Here is a 20,824-nt window from a genome sequence, read left to right as displayed (position 1 = left end):
TAGTGCACAACTCTTCTGAAAACATCGGCTTGCTAAGTGTCAGACAGACAATATAGAAAAGAGACAGAGACACCAAAGATTCCATAGAGAAACAGATAATAACTATATCAGACTCTATTTTTCATTTTGGAGATGGTATCTCACCCACACTGCTTGTGAAATGACACTCCTAAAAGATAACAAGACACCCAGAATAATACATACACAGAGAGTGAGAGAGCAACTAAGAACATTTCATTCCATTCTTTTAAGTAAAATACTACAGTACAAGCTTCATATTATGAACTGAAAGGGTGAAAATAGCTCCTTTTAATAGATATTCATGAGGATTTTAGTTACGCTATGCTCACAGCCACCAGTTCACTTAGTGGGAAATTGAACAGCTAAGGGAGATGAGCAAGAAGAAGAGATACATCCTACACTTTCTCCATAAAACATGCACACTGACCGCACCCTCAGGGAAAGTGAGAATGAGTCCTGGACAGAGTTTGGAAGCACTGCAATTTTTGCACTACAACTCTCAGAGGTCTCCAGCCAATACGCCCAAGTGGCTGTGCCAGCTGAGGGTAGTGAGGAGCTGTAGTCCTGAAAGTAACTTTTCCAAAGTCTGCTTCTGCATGTATCAGATCAAAGTCCTTTCTATATGCAGAGGTTGTTAAGGTACAAAAGGTCCCTTCTCACCCCTGCAGAATGAATGGCCACTAGGCATGTCTTTCTACTACAGTGGACCCTCGACTTACAGATGGCTTGACTTACAGACTTTTCGAGTTACAGACTTCTCTGGCCACAAAATTTAGGTTCGACTTGTAGCCGGAGAATCGACCTACAGACCAGAAAAAAACCAAAATGGAACAAAAATGGAACAAAAATGGCCGGCTACGGCATTAATCGGTTTTCAATGCATTGTAGGTCAATGGAGACTTGACCTACAGACTTTTTGACCTGCAGCCACTGTTCCAGTACGGATTAATTCTGTAAGTATAGGGTCCACTGGTACAAACATCTCAGAGTGAGTGCCAGTTAATGAGAAAGGGATTTACTCTGGAGAACTTGCAGTTGTTCTCCTCTGTGGATCTCTATACCTCTGCTGTGTAGCAAAAAGAGAATTCTGCAACACTTTCCAAGTTCTCTACACATTACAACATTAACTCAGACAGAAAAAAAATGTTTAGATGCATTTATGTAGCACTTAGCAAAGAAAAAAATGTTCATCTCATTAGAATCTTTAGACTAATGTACAGGACATGGTGGGGCACTGTTTATGTTGGTGGGGGTGGGGAAAACTTAACATAGACCTTGGGATCTTGGCCATTTCTTTTAGGCAAACGCCTGGTCTATCATAGAAGGAGACATTCCAGGCCTTCCTCTAAGTAAGGAGATTTGCCAAATTTAAAATGATGAGAATATCTCAACATTGTAGCAAGAAAGCACATCTACTTTCTATAGCTGGGGTGAGCAGCTATGGCCCTCTGGATAATTTTGGCCTACAACTTCTATTCTTAATCATCATGGCCAATGATGAAGGATTATGAGAGGGGCCACCCAGGAACACCCAGCTGGCTGCAGTTTCCCACCTCTGCTCTATCAGCTATTGCAAGAATTATGTACAGCGTAGTAAAAGGGTTGTTGCAACATCAGAAATCAGTACCAAACAATTTCCATCCATTTCTACAAGGTAAAAAATTCTCACTACATCCTTACTGCTTGATTTCGCTTATCATTACCTGACTAAACATGTTAATGAGTAATTTTCAAACACCACAGGATTCCTTGCTTTAAGGTAAGTGTGGACAGAAACAACTGGATTTTTTTTGTTCAGATCAGGTCAATATATTTTGTGAAACTGCCCCTGCTCAAAATTAGTGTCCTTCCCTTTGAAAAGCAAAGCACACACCAAGAACAAGCACAGAACAACTGGCTAGTTGTTGTTTTTCAGAATTGCAAACAACTCCTCAGACATTTCTAATAATTAAATGTCCATGGAAGAAAGCAGCAGCTATGGCCACCACTTCCCAATTCACACTATTTACATTAACACATCATTTGCACTGATTGTTTAAATAAATAATTCTCATTCTCTTCTTTCGGCTGGGTGCCACAAAATAGTGGGTTCTCTTGCATGTAGTTATGCAGGCAAGCATAATTTTATGGTTGCATCGATGAGACAAGTGAAGATTTACCTCCATATGTTGACGGGGGAATCCCCCAAATGCGCCATAAACACGTTGGGTGCACAACATCTGTAACTGATGGAACACTTGCACATTCCCTTTCCTAAAACTGTGCTTAAATCAGATTTATACAGATGTCAAGTGATGTTAGGTCAGGGATGCTCAGGGTCCAAAAGAATGCATTTCTTTATACTACAAATAGAGCACGAAGGGACAGATTCTTACCAAGGCCAAAACAGGCATCACAGACTTTGGTGTTATTCTGATCTACACCAAGTGTGACTCAAGCTCAATTTGTGCCTTCTCGCTACTGCCTGCCAAGTCACGTTTAACATTGAGTTAGCCAATGGGATTCCTCTGGGTCATTTTGTAGCACAGCCGAATCTGCCACTGAAGGCAAGGCCCTGGAGAGGTGGTGCCCAGAATGAAGGCATTATTTCATTTTCTTGGTCTGCTGTGGCTCCTGCTGCTCCTGCTGCAGGACGTGCCATCTCTCCCTCTGTGGTGGAATCAAATCATAAGAGCCCAGAGTTGCTAACGCCCAAAATGTTAATTAAAATATTAGCAACACAGCCATAACAGCGTGTGGAAGCACACAGTTCAACAAGTGAGGGTAAATGCTGCCTCTACACTGTCAGAGGGCAGACACAGAGAAGACAGCAGCTTTGCAATTAGAAAGTGATGAAACAGTATCTCTCCAGAAAGACGTTTCTTTCAAGCTGTCATGTCTGCATAATCAACATCAAAATGAAACATTGTTTAACTCCTGAGGACCAATAATCAAAGTAAAATAACTTGTAATTTGCAGAGTTGGGGAAACTCACAGAAAAATAATCAAACAGCCTTTATTTTAAGGCAGCTCCAGTTCTGAGCATGATGCTTTTCTCTTGCTTGTTTTTGCCTTCAGCCATATTTATTAGCTCGATTGTATAGGAATGGTTGGACCATGCAAGAGGAATCATTTGGAATAAATTAGCACGCAGTGAGTGAATGGTGATGGCCTTACTTCAAAACTGGCATATGATGATGATGATTTACACAAGAGGAGTGGGAGAGGTTGTTTTCCTTCTAATTCACGCAGTCCTAGCTAATTGTAGGTAGGAAAATAATGTGATAATGCGTTACTATTATACGTTTAATTGTTTTTTAACCTTGTAAATAAAATTGCTTATACAGTGGTGCCTCGCATTACGACGTTAATTTGTTCCAGCGAAATCGCTGTAGAACAAAAACGCCATAATGCGAAATAAAAAAGCCCATAGAAATGCATTAAAACCCGATTAATGCATTCCTATGGGCTTGAAACTCACCGTCCAGCGAAGATCCTCCATAGTGCGGCCATTTTTGCTGCCCGTACAGCGAGGAATCCGTCCCAGAAAGAACAGGGAGCCATTTTTTTAACCCAGCGGCCATTTTCAAACTGCCGATCAGCTGGCCGAAAATTGTCATTTTGCAAGAATCGGTTCCCGAAGCAGGGAACCGATCATCGCAAAGCGAAATTCCCCCATTGAAACCATCGTAAAGCGATCACTTCTGCGATCGCAAAAAGTTTGTCGTAATGCGAATCCGGGTAACCCAGCCAGGCAGCGACACATACCCTTTTCCACAAGTCTGTTCTAATAAGCAATTAAGAGAGAGAAAAAACAAAGATAAAAATAATGAGCTTTGGAGTCTACCAGGACAAACAAAGCTCAGGCAAAAAGGACTGTCGTAGCACTCCATGGCCCTTCACGCTATGGCTCTGCAAATTTGCTATTCAAGAGACCAAACTTAGGATTTAAAAAATTATTGTTTTAGAAAAATAAAGTATTTAGAGATATTCAGTATGTTGTATAAGAAACAAATAAATTATAAAAGAGTAGAATTGTTTGGGGGTATTTTAAGCCAAAGGAATGGGTATACTTTTCCAATTTCCATACAGGTCTTCACCATTTCATTCTGACTGTAGAGGTAATATATATTTCCCTGTTACTGCTGTGAAGACTCCTCATGATTGATTGTGCGTTAAGTGCTGTTAAATTGCTACTGATTTATGGGTATTCAAAGTATCTGAGATGTTTAAGAAGTAGTTTTACCAATCCCATCCCATCCAATGAGGTTCCATAGCAGGGTAGGAATTTGAATCCATGTCTCTCCTGAGTGCTCATCTGACACTCCATCCATTACACCAGACTGGCTCCAATTAAACTAATTATCAGATATAAAAGTAATAAAATAAAAACTATTGAACTGAACATGTAAACCATATACATGAGATAAAATAATGAAGACATATACTAGATTGGAAATTAAATGTAATTCTTCCACTCACACAAATGTGAATTAAAAGTGCAATAAAAATTAAAAATAATAATGTTTGTTTTGACTCACATTGACAATATGAATCGACTTTCAATGTAATTATAATATATGTCCATTGTTAATAAAAATAAGTATTCTTACTGACAGAATTCAAATGAATATACCACTGAATACACGTTCAAGCAAGACAGAGAGGGAGAGAAGGAGGGAAAGGAAAAAATTGTTTTAAGTGAACTATATGGAGGAAAGCAATCAGGTATCTAACAACTAGGGCCACTTAGAGAGGCGCAGTGAAGGGTGGAGACAGGATAAAATAAGTTTCACTGCATAAAATACACACAGATTTTACTGGTTTAAATGAACAAATTAGAAAGGTAAAGGGAGTATTAAGGAAAAGAGTAACATTGCCAAGACGATTACTCAGATTAAACTCAGTCTATAATAAGACAACTATGGTCCCAGCAGTCTTTTTTCTTTGACTTCCATTAATATTGTTAATTCTGGCAAATGAAGGAATATGTGAGACCACAGAATATGTAACTTTAGTGATCTCACACATGCTCTCCCCAAAACAGATTAAAGAATAGCGGTGGAACTCTTGCCTCAGATTGAAAGTTATAAGTAAATCCAACTATTCTCTCAAACACACCATCTTGTTGGAGATCACACTGTCTGTTTTTCTCCCCACACATCTTAAAGGTCTGACTCTCTAGATCAGAGTGAAGTACCCCAGGACTTTTGCTTCACCCCAGGACAAATTTTGGCCCTTCTCATTCAATCTGGACCACATACAAAGGCTGAAAGTGGCTCATTAGTTTGGAACTGGAGGTTCTACCAATGCCAATGCACAGTCCTAATAGTCACAGTTAATTGCTTGACTGTATGGACTGGTTTTTCAAAGACTTGATTTGCAGATGCACACAGACAAGCATCCAGTCTCTGCAACTACCATTGCACCTTCAGCCACATGTTTGTCTTCCATCTTGCGTGGCAGCTGGAAACAATTATGTTCCCAATACAGACGATATAATAGTTGCCGGAAGATTTTTATACACCACATTGCATTTGTTTTCATAAAGAACTTTTCAGGACATTTGCAGCTAGCCATAAAACTCTAAAGAACCAGAGAATGTTTGGGAAGCAGCCAAATTAATTAGTCACTTATTCCAATTTACTAGAATCCTGGCTTTAAGAAAAGAAAAAGTGAATAGCTCTGGCTCCCAGAACATTGCATTGTGTGTCTGATGCTACACAGCGTATCTGTCCACTCGAGTGACAGAAGTGCATGAGACAATAAAACCTTCCAGTGGGCCACAGTTCTGTTAGACACCTCTTCCAAGTGTTTAATAGCATACACTGCCTATCTTCCAGAGGAAACAAAAGGTAATGAGGCAGCTGAAATAGAGGGGGAAAGACTCAGTAACATGCCAATGGAAAGGAAAATAAAAGAGAATGCCGAGAGTAAAATAGGGGTACCCCAGGAGACAGAGAAACTGCAAGGATGAAGAAAAAGAATGGTGCAGGATAATACAGGAAAATCTCAAACAAATGCAGAAAAGTATCATTTCTGTTGTTCCAGGAGATAGACAGAACATCATACCAGCACTTATTCACACATTCCAGATATACTTCATCATATGTGCAGCTTAGAAAAAGAAGATCAAATCTACCAGTCTTCTGCCCATCCCACCCCTACCCTCTCTCCATTACCTTCTCTGCTGACTGCGATGTCCCAAAGAAGATTGGAATGAAGGCTAACCAGACGATACAGGTAGTGTACATGGTGAACCCAATGGGCTTGGCTTCATTAAAGGTCTCAGGAACCCCACGGGTTTTTATAGCATACACAGTGCAGGTCACCATGAGCAGCATGCTGTACCCAAGCAAACAGATGAGCGATAGGTCAGAAATGTCACACTTGAGGACTCCCCGGGCAAAGCGGGGGTCCGTAGTCCGCTGGTCCTCGTAATCGATGACAGAGTGGGAAGGATCCACAATGAACCAGATGCAAACCCCAAGAAGCTGCAGAGAAATGAGACTAAAGGTGATAACCAGCTGGGAAGCTGGGCTGATGAAGCGCGGGGCGCTGACCGACTTTTTGCCCTGCTCAAAGATGCGGTAGATGCGGTTTGTTTTGGTTAGCAAGGCGGCATAGCTGATGCTCATGCCCAGCCCCAGGAAGACACGCCGCAAGGAGCAGATGCCCAAATCAGGCTCAGCAATCATCAAAAAGGTGGTGGCATAACAGAGGAAGATGCCTGTCAATAGCACGTAGCTGAGCTCTCGCCCAGAGGCCTTGACGATGGGGGTATCATTGTAGCGCACAAACGTCACCACTACAAAGAGGGTGGCAATGATGCCCACAATGGCAATGAAAACGGGCATCACAGCCCAAGGGGAGCCCCACTCCAGCTTGACAATGGGGATAGGGATGCAGCCTGTGTGGTTCTCATTCGGACGCTCACTGAGACGGCACACCTTGCAGTGGAACTCATCCTGCTGATACTGGTACCCATCGCAGCGCTCGCAGTGCCAGCAGCAGGGGATGCCCTTCACCAGTTTCTTCCTTTCCCCTGGCTTGCATGGCTGGCTGCAGATTGAAGTGGGCACCCGGTTGCCTCCCCCAGGCCAATGCAGGCGTTCCATCTACAGCAAAGAGAGAAAGAGAATGAACATTTCGCTAACCAGCATGAGCCAGCATATACTAGGAATGAGGTCGCACAGCACCAGTTGAACCAAAATGCTCTTCCAATGATCTCAGCTTTTGCTTCTCAATGTGAATTTGACCATTCAAATGTTTCAGCCTAAAAACTCCCATAAGCTTCAATCAGAATGGATTGTGAGAATTGTATTCTGCAACATCTGGAGAGGTAGAAGTGCCCCACCCCTGTTCTCATCTATGCTGAACCCCATAACACTTCCTGCTCCCTCCAGTTCCCTAAGAGATTTGCACTTGTTCTAATCCTTAGCACCCTTCAGCTTTCAGCCCATGCATCAACCCTGCTAATTTACCTCCTTCTGCAATATTCAACTGCATAACATGAACTTCTTGCAGATGCTTTTTCTCCTCGAGTCCATTGACACTGACTCTCCTAAATATATCAGCTACTGGTTGTTGTGGGTTTTTCGGGCTCTCTGGCCGTGTTCTGAAGGTTGTTCTTCCTAACGTTTCGCCAGTCTCTGTAGCCGGCATCTTCAGAGGACAGCACTCTGTGCTCTGGTGTAGTTTGCTTGGGAGTGGAGTATGTATCAGCGAATACATATCAGTTACTCCTGCTCTGCAGCAGGACATCCTTCATGGTAGCCTGTTTGTTACCTAATCACTTTTCCTCTTTCTGTCCTCCACCTCTGTCCATGCCATTCAGTTTGTTGTCCTCTCATTTAACAGCTTTTTTTTTTTTTTTTTTTTTTTTGGTCAGGGGACACTGCCAAACCCAAATACCTTTCAATATACATAGAATGACATTTTGAAAAAAAAAACCCAGAATTACAGAATCATTTATAATTAGGATTCCACTTGCAGAAACGTTCCGCTGAAAAACAACTTGGTGGAATGGTTAGGGATCTGGCAGTCAGGGTTAAGTATCGGGAGCAAGAGATGTGTTAAAGATTTACTAAATTCTCTCCCATTGAGATTGTGCCCTTAAATCTTCAGTCTGCTTAGTGAATTATTAATAACCTATGCATCAAATTAGCAAGTACAATACTTTGGCACTCTGTATTTCCTGAATCTATCTCCACCTCTCGACCCTCCAATATTTCAGCCTTTCATTTCATATGTGTGGAGTGCGAACTGGGCTCATGCCCTGAACAGTCCACACCAGAGACAAACCAGTGCTAAACATTTTCAAAATTCTCACTCTTTTCAAACTCTTTGGTGCCCATACTCATGTGATCAATCACAAATAAGTCCATTCTGATTAGGGCTCTTGATGTTGGAATGTTTCGTGAGTAAAGCTTTGTTATTTCATAATTAAGAGGTCACTGTGCCTAGAAGAATGCATTTTGACCCATTGTCTCCCTTACATATTTGGTAACTGCTCTCAACCTAAGATCTTGCTTACTTTTAAGTTCAAATGGTCAGCCCAGTGTCCAATAACTTTGTACTCAGGTGTGGTGTTGTTTATCTGATACTGGTAAATGTCATAGCGACCTGGGGCATCTCCATTCTCATTGAATGTCACCGGGGTCCCAGCTATACCTGAAAGGTAGAAAGTATTTAGCATCAGAAAGATATCAGAGATAATAGATTCTTAGGTGCACACATACACAAACACAGACACATACCGGCCCATACACACTTGGATTCCTGCAATCCAGCCAAAGTTAAGTATATCTAGATTATTAAGTTCTCAGGTCTTAATATTAAATGAACATGCTCAACTTTAGTTAGCTTTTGCTCCAACAGAGATAACGTTGTTCCATGTCTATTGCACACAGACAGGAGCCATTCAGGAAATGCAATTCAACAGGTTAACCAACCTTGCAAAACTATGCATCACACACATAAACCATTCCACTGAAGAAATACGGTCCAGATCTGCCTATCAGTAAAAATAGTGCCCCACTTCTGAATTAATCATCTCAGCTTTTGTATTGGATAAATTCTATCCCAATAAGAATTTGCTACTTCATCTTTATCAGAAGTACTTAACCCCCACACCCTCTTTTTGCCTTGGTCAAGGAGGACAGAAAGAACATCCATCTTACTTTTCAGCTCCTGTATTGCCAAGAGATATCCTTCTGATCTTTCTGATCACATGGTGAAAATCCATACAGTAGTATACTTGTACCGTACTGGGCTAGAGACCAGCCCTTTTGTCAACCAGGGCATCCACCAGGTTAGGTGTTATATACTCTGAGAATCAATAGACCATTTCGGCAAAAATGAGTCGAAAATCACTTTTGCTTCAAATCAACTCCAAATACCATTGTGAAACCCATACTGTCTGCAGCATGCTTTTCATTCCTTTTCTAAATCCTCTCTTGTTGTATTAACAGCCTCTATAAATGGCACACAAAGCAATATGCCTTTTCATGACATGTATGAAAAAATGTCCTGAATTTCTTTTTTCCAAGCACAGTTATAATTTGAACATAAAATCTGAAAGGTGGAAAGCACACACGTGCAACTCCACTATTTCCACTAAAACAGCCCCCCCCAACAATCTGGCACTTTCCAGATATTCTGGACTACAAAACCCATATGCCACCAACGACATGGTCATGCCAAATAGATTATGGGAATGGTTGCCCAACACAGCAGAAGGATATCCAAGAAGCATAGGCTCAGTTTAAGCATTTGCCATCACTTACATAAATGTGGTCAAGTTTGTTATAGGCACTAGAAGAACAAAGAGGGGGAAAGGAGGGAGTGGAGTAAGTTCACATCAGGTTATGGAAAATGATCAGCTAGGAATCAAACTGCAAAAGGGACAAAGAAAATGGCATTTTTCTTTCTTTTGTCATTCACTCAATCAGTTCCATTACATACATAGAGCACGCTTGAAAGGACACTATGTGAGCCTCCTTTCCTTCATCTCCCGCCTGATCTGCCAGTATATTGTTACATCCCTGCTGGATGTCCAGGCATATTCTTCTTCCCCAGGCGATTGAGCAATGAATCCATACATAGTGACAGTACATCATGAAGCTACATCATTCAATCACTGAGAGTAGTAATCCCTTCTCAGTATTCAACCACAGAGCCAGAGACAGAAAATAGCAACACATTAATATAAAGCCAGGTGGATGTGCTCTTCATGAATTCAAATAGCCAAATACAGTGGCTAGAAGGAGCCTGAATGTGAGCAACTGCTGAAAAACAGATACTCTGTGGAGCATACATTCTGACCCATCTCTGCATGACATTAGGCTGCCTCTATACCCTTTGCAGTGCTTTATACTGTGCATCCAAACAGCATGTCATGCCCAAGAGTCAATTCATAGCGGCTATGTTCCATTAAGTCACATCTGACTTATGGCAACCCTTTTCAGAATGTTGTAGGTACACAGTATTCAGAAATGGTTTACCATTAACTTTTTTTGGATGGGAGGGGGGCATCCTGGGACTGTGCAGCTTCTTGAAGGCTACACAGGCTGGCTCTTCTGGGATGCACAGTGGACAATCAAATTCCAGACCTTTGGCTCAGCAGATACATCCCTAACTCACTGAGCTATCATGGTAGCTACAAGAGACAACTACCAATATTGAAATACAATATGCTTGTTTTGGGAAACTAAGAAGAGTAAAGGATTGACTTGTATTTGGATGGGCAACCACTAGGGATGGCAAAACAAAACAGAATTTTCAAAATTTGTAGATGTTCTGTCAGCATCATCACTGGATCATCCCTCCTTTGTCCATGAACAGATTTTCTTTCTTTTTTTATTCTATGGAAAGACTTTCCCTGAAATGAAAATCTTATTGTACACCAAGAAATGGCAAATTCTATAATAACCATAGGAACATATATAAGGAATTAAGGAATCACATAATTTATTTTTAGCCTCTTTAGACCAGAGTTAATTACATGACTCAAAGACTCAGGAGGAAGAGGGACTGGCCTTCACAATCAATTCCTTTCTACCACTTTTAAATTATTTTATTATTTATTTATTTTTATTGGAGAGACCTGATTGGCCATTTCTGTCAAATATTCAATGGATAAACTGCTTCTTTTTAAAGCAGTCAGGTAAAATAAACTCTCTGCCCTGCAGTGTTTAGCATTATGCTGAATTTCTTTCACATCAAAGGCAAGCACACAATGTGTTAAAGAGAAAAAGAGAACATGGTGAGAAGAATTCTCAGAAGGCAGAGGGAAATGAACTTTTGGTTCTGAACAGGGTGGATAAAAATCAATGATTGTTTAAAGATCACTATTTAAATCACAATTTAAATTTAAAAATCAACATATTTTATTTAAATCTTCAAAAATATCTGATTTTTAAAGTCCACCCTGGTGCTAAGATAAAAATACAGCCTGAAATTCTGGAGAGCCATTGATGCCTGTCAAAACTGACAATACTGGGCTAGATGTAGCAGAAATCTAATTCAATATAAGGTGGTTTACTTTGTACTCCTATCTCCTAAAATCTGGGCAAGTATTCTTCTGTCCCATCCTGTTGTAGGCATCCTTCAGTCTTGAGAGACTATGGTAACGTGCTCTGAATAGAGGTCCTGGAACAGCGTCTGGTGTGGCTGAGAAGGCCCATCCTATTATTGGTATCATAAATGACATAGTACAGACTAGTAACAATGATCCGGGTTTTCCCCTGTTGTCTTCTACAATAGGGAGTGGAGATAATGAAATTCAACCAGTAGTAAGTCAAAGCAGAGACAATATTGAGTGCATACAGAGCAGATATAGTGACCAAGCTTTTGAGCCAGTGGTTGTTTGTATAAATAGCTGTTTGATTTGCAGCAATTAGCAGGTAATAATGTTTATCTCCCTGTCTGGAAAAACTTCACTCACTAATTCTAAAAGATCAAACTTCCATTAAAAGCACAGCTACAGAGGTCAGTTCAAAAAGAAGGGTTGTTGGTTTTTTCTCTTTTTTCCTAGGGTAGAGATAAAATGATTAGCTATATAAAGCTTCATCATCAGTTTAAATACCTGATGTTTTGAAAAAGCACCAAAGCAGAGTGAAGGAAAATAACAGGAGAATCAAAACCTGTTAGTCACAGACGTTTTCTCTTCCATTGGTATATTAATTTGGACAAGGTCAATCCAGACATTTTGTTGATTGAGGTGGATTAGTAAATCCTCTCTTACCTCCCCCAGCTCTGTGGTAGCCAAGATTGGCAAAGTTAGTTGGGCAGTTGAAGTAGAAACTTGCACAAGGGCCTTTGAAAAGATCAATAATAAATTAAATAACTAACAACTTCTTTTAGGGGTTGAAAAAGTTGAAAATCACAACTGCCCAAATCCTCAATCAGTATGGCTGAATATAGAATTCTGAGAGTTACAGTCCAAAAAAAGGAGAAATTCACCATGTTCTGCTATCTTTTCATAAGCCCCTAAACTGGCTGTCTAGATCAAGTCTTTTTTCAAATTATTTGTTGAGCCATTTCTAGACCATCTTAATATTCAAAGATCTTATGCAATAAAGCCAAGCCAAACAAAGTGTGCTGCTTATATACCGCCCCATAGCGCTTCAAGCACTCTCTGGGCAGTTTACGAGTTAATTATGCATACTGCACATTGCCCGCCCCCAGCAAGCTGGGTACTCATTTTACCGACCTCGGAAGGATAGAAGGCTGAGTCAACCTTGAGCCGGCTACCTGGGATTGAACCGCAGGTCGTGAGCACAGTTTTAGCTGCAGTACAGCGGTTTAACCACTGCGCCACCAGCCTCTTCTGTCACGAGGCAATAAAACAACATTAAACAATTTAAAACCAAGTAAGCAACTGTTTAGAATAGCTGAAAACAATATAAAGTTGGGAATGCTGTTGCAGTTTATTTAAGGTTTGGACAACTTGCTGCAACAAATTGTATCTGATTGATGAGATCCCAGGGCACATCTCAGTCCTGTGCCTGGTCTCATGTCTAGCTGCACAACTGAGATGTTCCCCAGCACCTTGTCAGTTAGATATAATTAGCCACGACAAGTTACAGAAACCCAAAGCGAACATCAAGAAGATTCCAGCCATTTGAAACAGTACATCATATCCAGTAAAAACAAAAAGCTGCAAATCAGTCAAGCTAAGTAGTAGGGCTATAGCAGCTTTGGTGAACAACCATGTTTTGGTTTGGCACCAAAATGAGGCCAATGAAAGACATTACACAGATCACTACAGCAGACACAAGCCGCTTCCAGGCCTCCACAGTTATCTCAGTCTGCCTAGTCTCATGGTCAGTGCTGAGTTTTGGGGTCAAAATTCAACATAAACAGCAATGAACCTTTAATCTTCTCTTCATTCCATCCACTCCTGACTTGATAAGTCCAATTGTGTTTTTTTCACATGTGGCCTACTTGCAGTAGATGAGGTAAGGATACAGAAGCAAGTAGGATGATTCTATAGCCTTCTCCGGTTGATTTACTGTTAAAGTTTAAGCAAGATCCTGTTGTTCCATTGTGTGTGTTTAGTCGTTTAGTCGTGTCCGACTCTTCGTGACCCCATGGACCAGAGCACGCCAGGCCCTCCTGTCTTCTACTGCCTCCCGGAGTTGTGTCAGGTTCATGTTGGTTGCTTCGCAGACACTGTCCAGCCATCTCATCCTCGGTCGTCCCCTTCTCCTCTTGCCGTCACACTTTCCCAACATCAGGGTCTTTTCCAGGGAGTCTTTTCTTCTCATTAGATGGCCAAAGTACTGGAGCCTCAGCTTCAGGATCTGTCCTTCCAGTGAGCACTCAGGGTTGATTTCCTTTAGAACTGATAGGTTTGTTCTCCTTGCAGTCCAGGGGATTCTCAAGAGCCTCCTCCAGCACCACAATTCAAAGGCATCAATTCTTCGGCGGTCTGCTTTCTTTATGGTCCAGCTCTCACTTCCATACATCACGACAGGAAAAACCATAGCTTTGACTATTCGGACTTTTGTTGGCAAGGTGATGTCTCTGCTTTTCAAGATGCTGTCCAGATTTGTCATCGCTTTCCTCCCAAGAAGAAGGCGCCTTTTAATTTCAGGGCTGCTGTCTCCATCTGCAGTGATCATGGAGCCCAGGAAGATAAAATTTGACACTGCCTCCATATCTTCCCCTTCTATTTCCCAGGAGGTGATGGGACCAGTGGCCATGATCTTAGTTTTTTTGATGTTGAGTTTCAGACCGTTTTTTGCACTCTCCTCTTTCACTCTCATTACAAGGTTCTTTAATTCCTCCTCACTTTCTGCCATCAGAGTGGTATCATCTGCATATCGGAGGTTGTTGATATTTCTTCCGGCAATCTTAATTCCGGCTTGGGTTTCTTCCAGTCCAGCCTTCCGCATGATGTATTCTGCATATAAGTTAAATAAGCTGGGGGACAATATACAGCCTTGCCGTACTCCTTTCCCAATTTTGAACCACTCAGTTGTTCCATGACCAGTTCTAACTGTTGCTTCCTGTCCCACATATAGGTTTCTCAGGAGACAGATAAAGTGGTCAGGCACTCCCATTTCTTTAAGAACTTGCCATAGTTTGCTGTGGTCCACACAGTCAAAGGCTTTCGCATAGTCAATGAAGCAGAAGTAGATATTTTTCTGGAACTCTCTGGCTTTCTCCATAATCCAGCGCAAGTTAGCAATTTGGTCTCGAGTTCCTCTGCCTCTTCGGAATCCAGCTTGTACTTCTGGGAGTTCTCGGTCCACATACTGCTGAAGCCTACCTTGGAGGATTTTGAGCATAACCTTGCTAGCGTGTGAAATGAGTGCAATTGTACGGTAGTTGGAGCATTCTTTGGCACTGCCTTTCTTTGGGATTGGGATGTAGACTGTTCCATTACGTATGTAGAAAAGGAGAGTGAAAGGAAAGGCAATTAGGTCACTGTTTGGACCACTGTGGGGATTGGTTAGTTTACTCTTTTTGACAGTGATCACACACTATATTTACTGGAGTGAACCAAACTGTCTTCAGAACTTTGCTACCTGCACTGTTCTGGCCCCTGTCAGGGGCATCTACATTTTTTATGTCAGTACGTTGGCTCTGGTTTGGGCCATTTCCAGCACGTGGAATCACCAGAAAAGAAATAAAAGTGAGCCTTCCTCTTAATTTGTCAGAATCATGAAATAACTTAAAAAGAGAGACACTCCAGGATATTGGCAAATTAAACACTTCCTTGGCTCCATGGAGGGCCCAAGGAAGTTTTTTAAAAATTATTAGGGCTATACCTTGAACTCACCAGAAAGAGAAGTGGGAAACGTTCACACCTTTGAATCATTTTTCTTCCCTTCTTTCCCTTACACTCTTGACTCTTAAGTTCCCTGAGGCAGAAACCTGCCTTTTTTTAATTTTGTGAAGTAAAACACAGATTGATGGCATCATCATTGTTATCATCATCACCACCACCACCACTATAGATCTTACGTGGGTGATATCTGTGCTGTTGTGTTGTGTGCTGTCAAATTACCTCTGACATGGAAGACAACAAGGACTCAAGACTGAATTTCCCTCACCCTTGTACTTATATAACATGTTGCCTGATGAAATCAGCTTTAAAACTTGCTGTGCCTTTTTTGTTTAACCTAATAAAGATATCACCTTTGTATAGCTTTTGGAATCTGTTTAGCACCAGCACAGCTCTCCCTGCTTTTGATTGACACTCTGTGGATGTTATCATTGCTGCAGATCAAGTGTTCCTTTTAAAAGCACATGTGCAGGTTCACAAGTTGAACTGTTGCATATGCTCATGTTTGTCTCCCTTATGTTATCTTGCCTGCAGTGAGGCTGGCATACGAACGCGTAGGTGCAGCCCCAGCCAGCATTAACCCACTGTACTGCTGCATTTTCTAACGGAAAGGGAAAGATCTTTCTGTTGCAAACTACAGGCCCTAGAATGAAACGGACGAGAGGACAGCTGCTCTCACTGGGCTCAATTTGCCCAAGCCACGCACTGCAACACCACCTGCAGTCATGCACACTGATCCAAGCAAGCTAAAAAGCAAGCCGGGAGGCAGAATGGCTTGCTTGTCCAGCACTGTGCTGGATGCCTTTGCAGTCAGCTCGTTACACATGATGTACACACTGAATGATTCGCCCTGACACCTCTGCCGCTCATGGACACAGGGGACAGTCATGGGGGAGCACCGAGGGATGTAGCGCATGAAGAAGAGTGAGAAGGAGATGCTGCAATTCTCCAACACAGGAGCAGTCGAGTGTTTGGTCAGGCATCCATACCAGCTGCTTAGAGCCCTAAAATGAGCAGGCAGGCAGTGGGGACACTTGCATTCACCTCCCTCCCTCTTGCTCTCTTTCACAGCTCTTTCCCTCTCTGATGAGCTAACACATATGCATTTCCTAGACCGATGCGAACAAGTCCCACCGTTTTCTTAAGACAGCCATAAATAGATCCAGATTTGTGGAGCAGTTCTAAAACAGGAGGCAGGAGAGTCTCAAACAGAGGTGGCCTCCCAGATCTTGTTGGAATGTGTCTCCCACAATCCCTCACTCTTGCCTACGCTGTTGAAGACCAATAGTGGTTCAGTCCAACCAACCCAACCTGCAGGCATAATAACAAAAAGCTACTTATCTGGATTAGAACTCCTAGAATTGGGGCTATAATTGCTACGTGATAGGAGAATTCTGGGAGTTATAGTCTAAAACAATAACTTTGCCAAGTTCTGCTATCTGCCTCTCCGCTCCCAACACAAAGAAAGAAGGCAGGGTAAGTAGGGAGAAAGAAGAGACTCTTCTCAGCAGGGTATTTATTTATTTATTTATTTATTTATTTATTTATTTATTTATTTATTTATTTATTTATTTATTTATATGCCGCCCACACTACTCAAAACTCTCTGGGTGGCTTACAACAATTAACTGAATTTAATTGTTGTAAGCTGCCCGTTGGGTCTTGATAGATCAGTGGTTTCCCTGGTGTTCTTCGACTAAAGCTCCCAGAAGCCTACACCACTAGCTGTGGTGGCAAGAATTTCTGCAAGCTGTCATCCAAAAAAAAATTGGGGACCCAAGGTTGCAAACCACTCTGACAGATGACTCCAAAGCATTGTTTGTAAAGCAGATGGACCTTAAAATATACAGTTAATGGAAAATCACAGCTAGAAGCCACAATAAGGATTGCTTTTACTTCTTGTGCATGTCACCTATGGAAACTTTGTATTACAAAGAGAGACTCTTGCAATTTATTCCAGTTCGATCACTCCTTTCAACACAGCAAATTTATCCTTGTGCAATCAAAATTATAATACAATTTAGTGGGTGAAGCAATTGCTGCTGTGTTCTACCATGTACAGTAGTAGTGAGACTATGTCTCACCAAGCTGCAACTCTGCTGTACCCATTTTTCAAAGGTTTTAAGGAAAAATAGGGGCAATTTTTTCCCAAAGCAAAGGTTTAAAAAGATATATTTACCAGATCAGAAGCAAGGAAATTCAATTTACTGGTAACTTTTACACACACACACACACACACACACACACACACACACACACACACACACACACACAGAGAGAGAGAGAGAGAGAGAGAGAGAGAGAGAGAGAGAGAGAGAGAGAGAGAGAGAGAGAGAGAGAGAGAGAGAGAGAGAGTTTGTTTGTTTAGTACTTTCAGGTATACTGCAATATAAATTTAAAAGACAAGACCAATTAAAAGGAGACAGACAGTTGGTTAGTTGCAAATAATCAGGTATGCTAGTTTATGGTATGCAGTCAGGATGTATTTATCCAGAGAAGGATGTGACTAGATAAGAAACACTATGAAATCTTTAATTGCAGTGGTTTATTCAGCTAGTTGTCCCAAAGCAGGACACTCTCCTGATTTTGTTATTGTTGTCTCAAAAGTTTATCTAAGAACAAAATCAAATGAATTGCACAAATAAATCCCAATAACCTCAGAAAGCAGGAAAAATAAAACATGAAGATAGGGAGGGAATAAATAAGAGAACCAGATTGTGAGGAGATTGCAGAGGAGAGATAAATAGATGTAATAAGAAGGCAGGGACAGAAGATGTATATTAAAGAGATATAATGAGAGGAAGTGATGAGTTTCTAGAAGATGTGAAGGAATCACTAATCAGAGAGGGAACATTTTGTGCCAAAAGAGAGACCAAAAAAGGTAGGAAAGAGAATAAATAAATGAGAGTTATTAATAAGGGATTGTTCATGTGGATAGAATTGTGATGGGACTTTAGAAAATGTCAACTCCAGTCTGGATTTGCTACGTACTCCCTGGCAATCTGTATAAACAGGATTATAAAACTGCAGATGTCTACTCATCCACATAGCTAAGATCTAGATGTAGATACTGAAAAATATATCTGCCCCTTTCCAATACAGTGATTTACAGTAATTAGGATGGCCAAATCACATAGACAAATCTAGAAATATTTGCTTTATCCTTTTGTGAGCTTTGCACATTGAGGGAAAGGAGAGTTTCCCCGGGGTTTGCATCTGCAGCCACTGTTGTATGCTTGGAGAGGCAGATTCCTTAAGCTATTGAGAAAAATGAACTCTTGGCAGTATTGCTCTACCATGATTTCATCGTGAGCAATTGGGTACACATTTCCCCATTCTGCATTGTGACTGCCATGGCAAAGACAAATGCAGAGATGAACCAGAATTTCATTTTTTCTTCAGTGCCTAAGTACCCCCTTTAACAGTTCCTCTTCCAGGGACATCCATTACCGATCTTCATCACCACTCCAGGACAGAAAAGAGCTACTCCCTTCATAAAGATAAAAGAAAGGGCAAGCGCCAGTCATCTGCCAAAGAGTTATTTCTGCCACTCAGAGGAGGACTCTGTCCCTTAAACAGTATCTGACAGACAAAATTTTGCTGCAGATTTTCCAAGTACAGGCATAGAATGAGGAGAAACACCTGATTTCTTACCATGCAGGATCAGGGCTAGAGGGACAATGCCCTAGCTTCAGCTTCAGGTACAATGGAGAGAACCGGGGCTTCAAGAAAAGGAAGAAGAGGCTTGACTACAGTTAAGAGCATGATATGAACAGCCTCTCACAGAAAGAACTTGATTTTTTAACCAAGAGTGGTTCTAGACAAGAGTTGGATCAAATCAGGCAGGGAAACTGACTCAGGCTAAGCCTGTAGGTTTCCAAATAAAAGATGTAAAACCAAACGGAGGGTTACAAACCAAGCTTGACAGCATTTACTCAGATTTGTGTGTCTTAAGGGAGGGGGGTAACACCATGCAAACTCTCAAAAGTTTAATCATGAACCCCCAGGCAACTATATTCTAGCCTTGAAGATAAGCCCACAAAATTTGACTGACCTGAGAAATTGACATTACGGATATACTTGAGCAGCTCGGCACCATCGACTGGGTCCATCTTAGAGCAGAGGCCAACCTTCCCAGGGCACAAGTTCTTGTGCATGTTATGCAGGGCATGGCCCATGGCATAAACAGCATCGATAACAAACTGCACTTTTCCTTCTTGTTCATAAGCAGAGTCCTGGCCAATCCGTTCACGATCTGCAACAACAGCAAACAAACAAACAAACAAAAAACACTATACAAGGTCTTGTCATCAGTAATTTCAAACTTAACAGGATGTCCATTCCCTTTATAACTACATGTTTTCTCTTTTTAAGGGGTCTGGTTGCATTGCCCATTTCTCAGTAGTCACGTTGCTGTTATCCTTGCTGCAACTGGTCAGGTAATTTTTTGCACTGCACATTATTTACTGAGTTACAGTATCATGGGCAACAGGCTAGAGAAACACAGACAAATAATGTCTCGTAGCCAATTCTGAAACTGCACTTTGGAAATAGTGACAAAACCAAATCATAATTCCCTTGACATGTAGGATTGAGAAGAGAGAAGCATAAAACCTAAAAAAATCCTGTCAAGATGCCCCTAGAATGCCTTATAAGAAATTATAATATCTTAATTATAATTAATTATAATCCCTTATAATTCCTTAAAAGAAAAAAAAATCAAAGTAATGTTATTTGTCAAACTTAACTAATTTAAATGTTATTAGAGAGGATCCTTTCCATCTGAATCATGAGTGGAAAATCAGCATCCCAACCCACATGGAGAATCTCCATGGAAAATGGAGGCTTCCCTCCTCAGACTCGCCACTTTCCATTCATAAAAGAGTGGGAGAGAGTATCTTCCAACTGACTAGAGCTAAAGAAAAACAGAAAAGAATGAGCTTGTTAACATCTTAACACAGAACTTCTCAACAAACCCAGGTGATATGGTGACTTTCCTAATGGAGTTACAATTAAAGTCCTTTTATCACAAGATCTTGAGATAAGCCAGGTTCCCAACAGCAGAACCTGTACTTCATTTTCCACTATGATTTGTTTGCCTATGATTTACAAATTATTCTTTCCATGTATCCAGGAACCCCATGCAGTGGTCTCCCTGTGCCTGAGAGTATTACAAATGGGAAGTGGGTGGAACAGATATAAAAGTCCTTTCCCCATGCGATCAAGCCTTCATGTGATCAAGAACCCTGCTTTATCAAGGGTCCAATTGCACAAAGAGTTCTGCTTGCATTCACGCAGTGAGAAGACGCATCCCTCAGGCCTTCTCCCACAACACAGGAAAGTCAAGGAGCAAGCAGATAGAGATGCTGCAGGTGAGACTTGCTTACATGCCCATGATCCCTTCTCATCGCACTACCCTGAACACATCTGATCTCATCTGATTTCGAACACTAAGCAGGTTCAGGCCTGTTTGCAAAATAGACGTGAAACTATCAGGGAATATCGAGATCTCCAGGTACAGCTAAG

The 20,824-nt window shown here is 41.3% G+C and overlaps 1 protein-coding gene across 3 annotated transcripts in view; it reads right to left on the bottom strand.

The window, feature by feature from the left end:
• Window positions 1-20,824, bottom strand: part of GRM4 (glutamate metabotropic receptor 4) — a 368,710-nt gene that overhangs the window by 48,413 nt on the left and 299,473 nt on the right. For 2 of the 3 annotated variants that reach the window (XM_072997425.2, XM_078392715.1), the window contains 3 exons: window positions 19,353-19,553; window positions 8,537-8,673; window positions 6,183-7,118 (listed from right to left, as the gene is read on the bottom strand). In XM_072997425.2, coding sequence (XP_072853526.1) covers window positions 6,183-7,118; window positions 8,537-8,673; window positions 19,353-19,553 — 1,274 coding nt within the window. The remainder of the gene's footprint in view (window positions 1-6,182; window positions 7,119-8,536; window positions 8,674-19,352; window positions 19,554-20,824) is intronic. The other variant, XM_078392716.1, reaches the window with a different exon arrangement.

The sequence above is a fragment of the Pogona vitticeps genome, chromosome 4 (genome assembly GCF_051106095.1).
Source record: "Pogona vitticeps strain Pit_001003342236 chromosome 4, PviZW2.1, whole genome shotgun sequence".
NCBI lineage: Eukaryota > Metazoa > Chordata > Lepidosauria > Squamata > Agamidae > Pogona > Pogona vitticeps.
The sequence above is the reverse complement of the archived record's forward strand: the minus strand, read 5'-3'. Positions and strand labels throughout refer to the sequence as shown.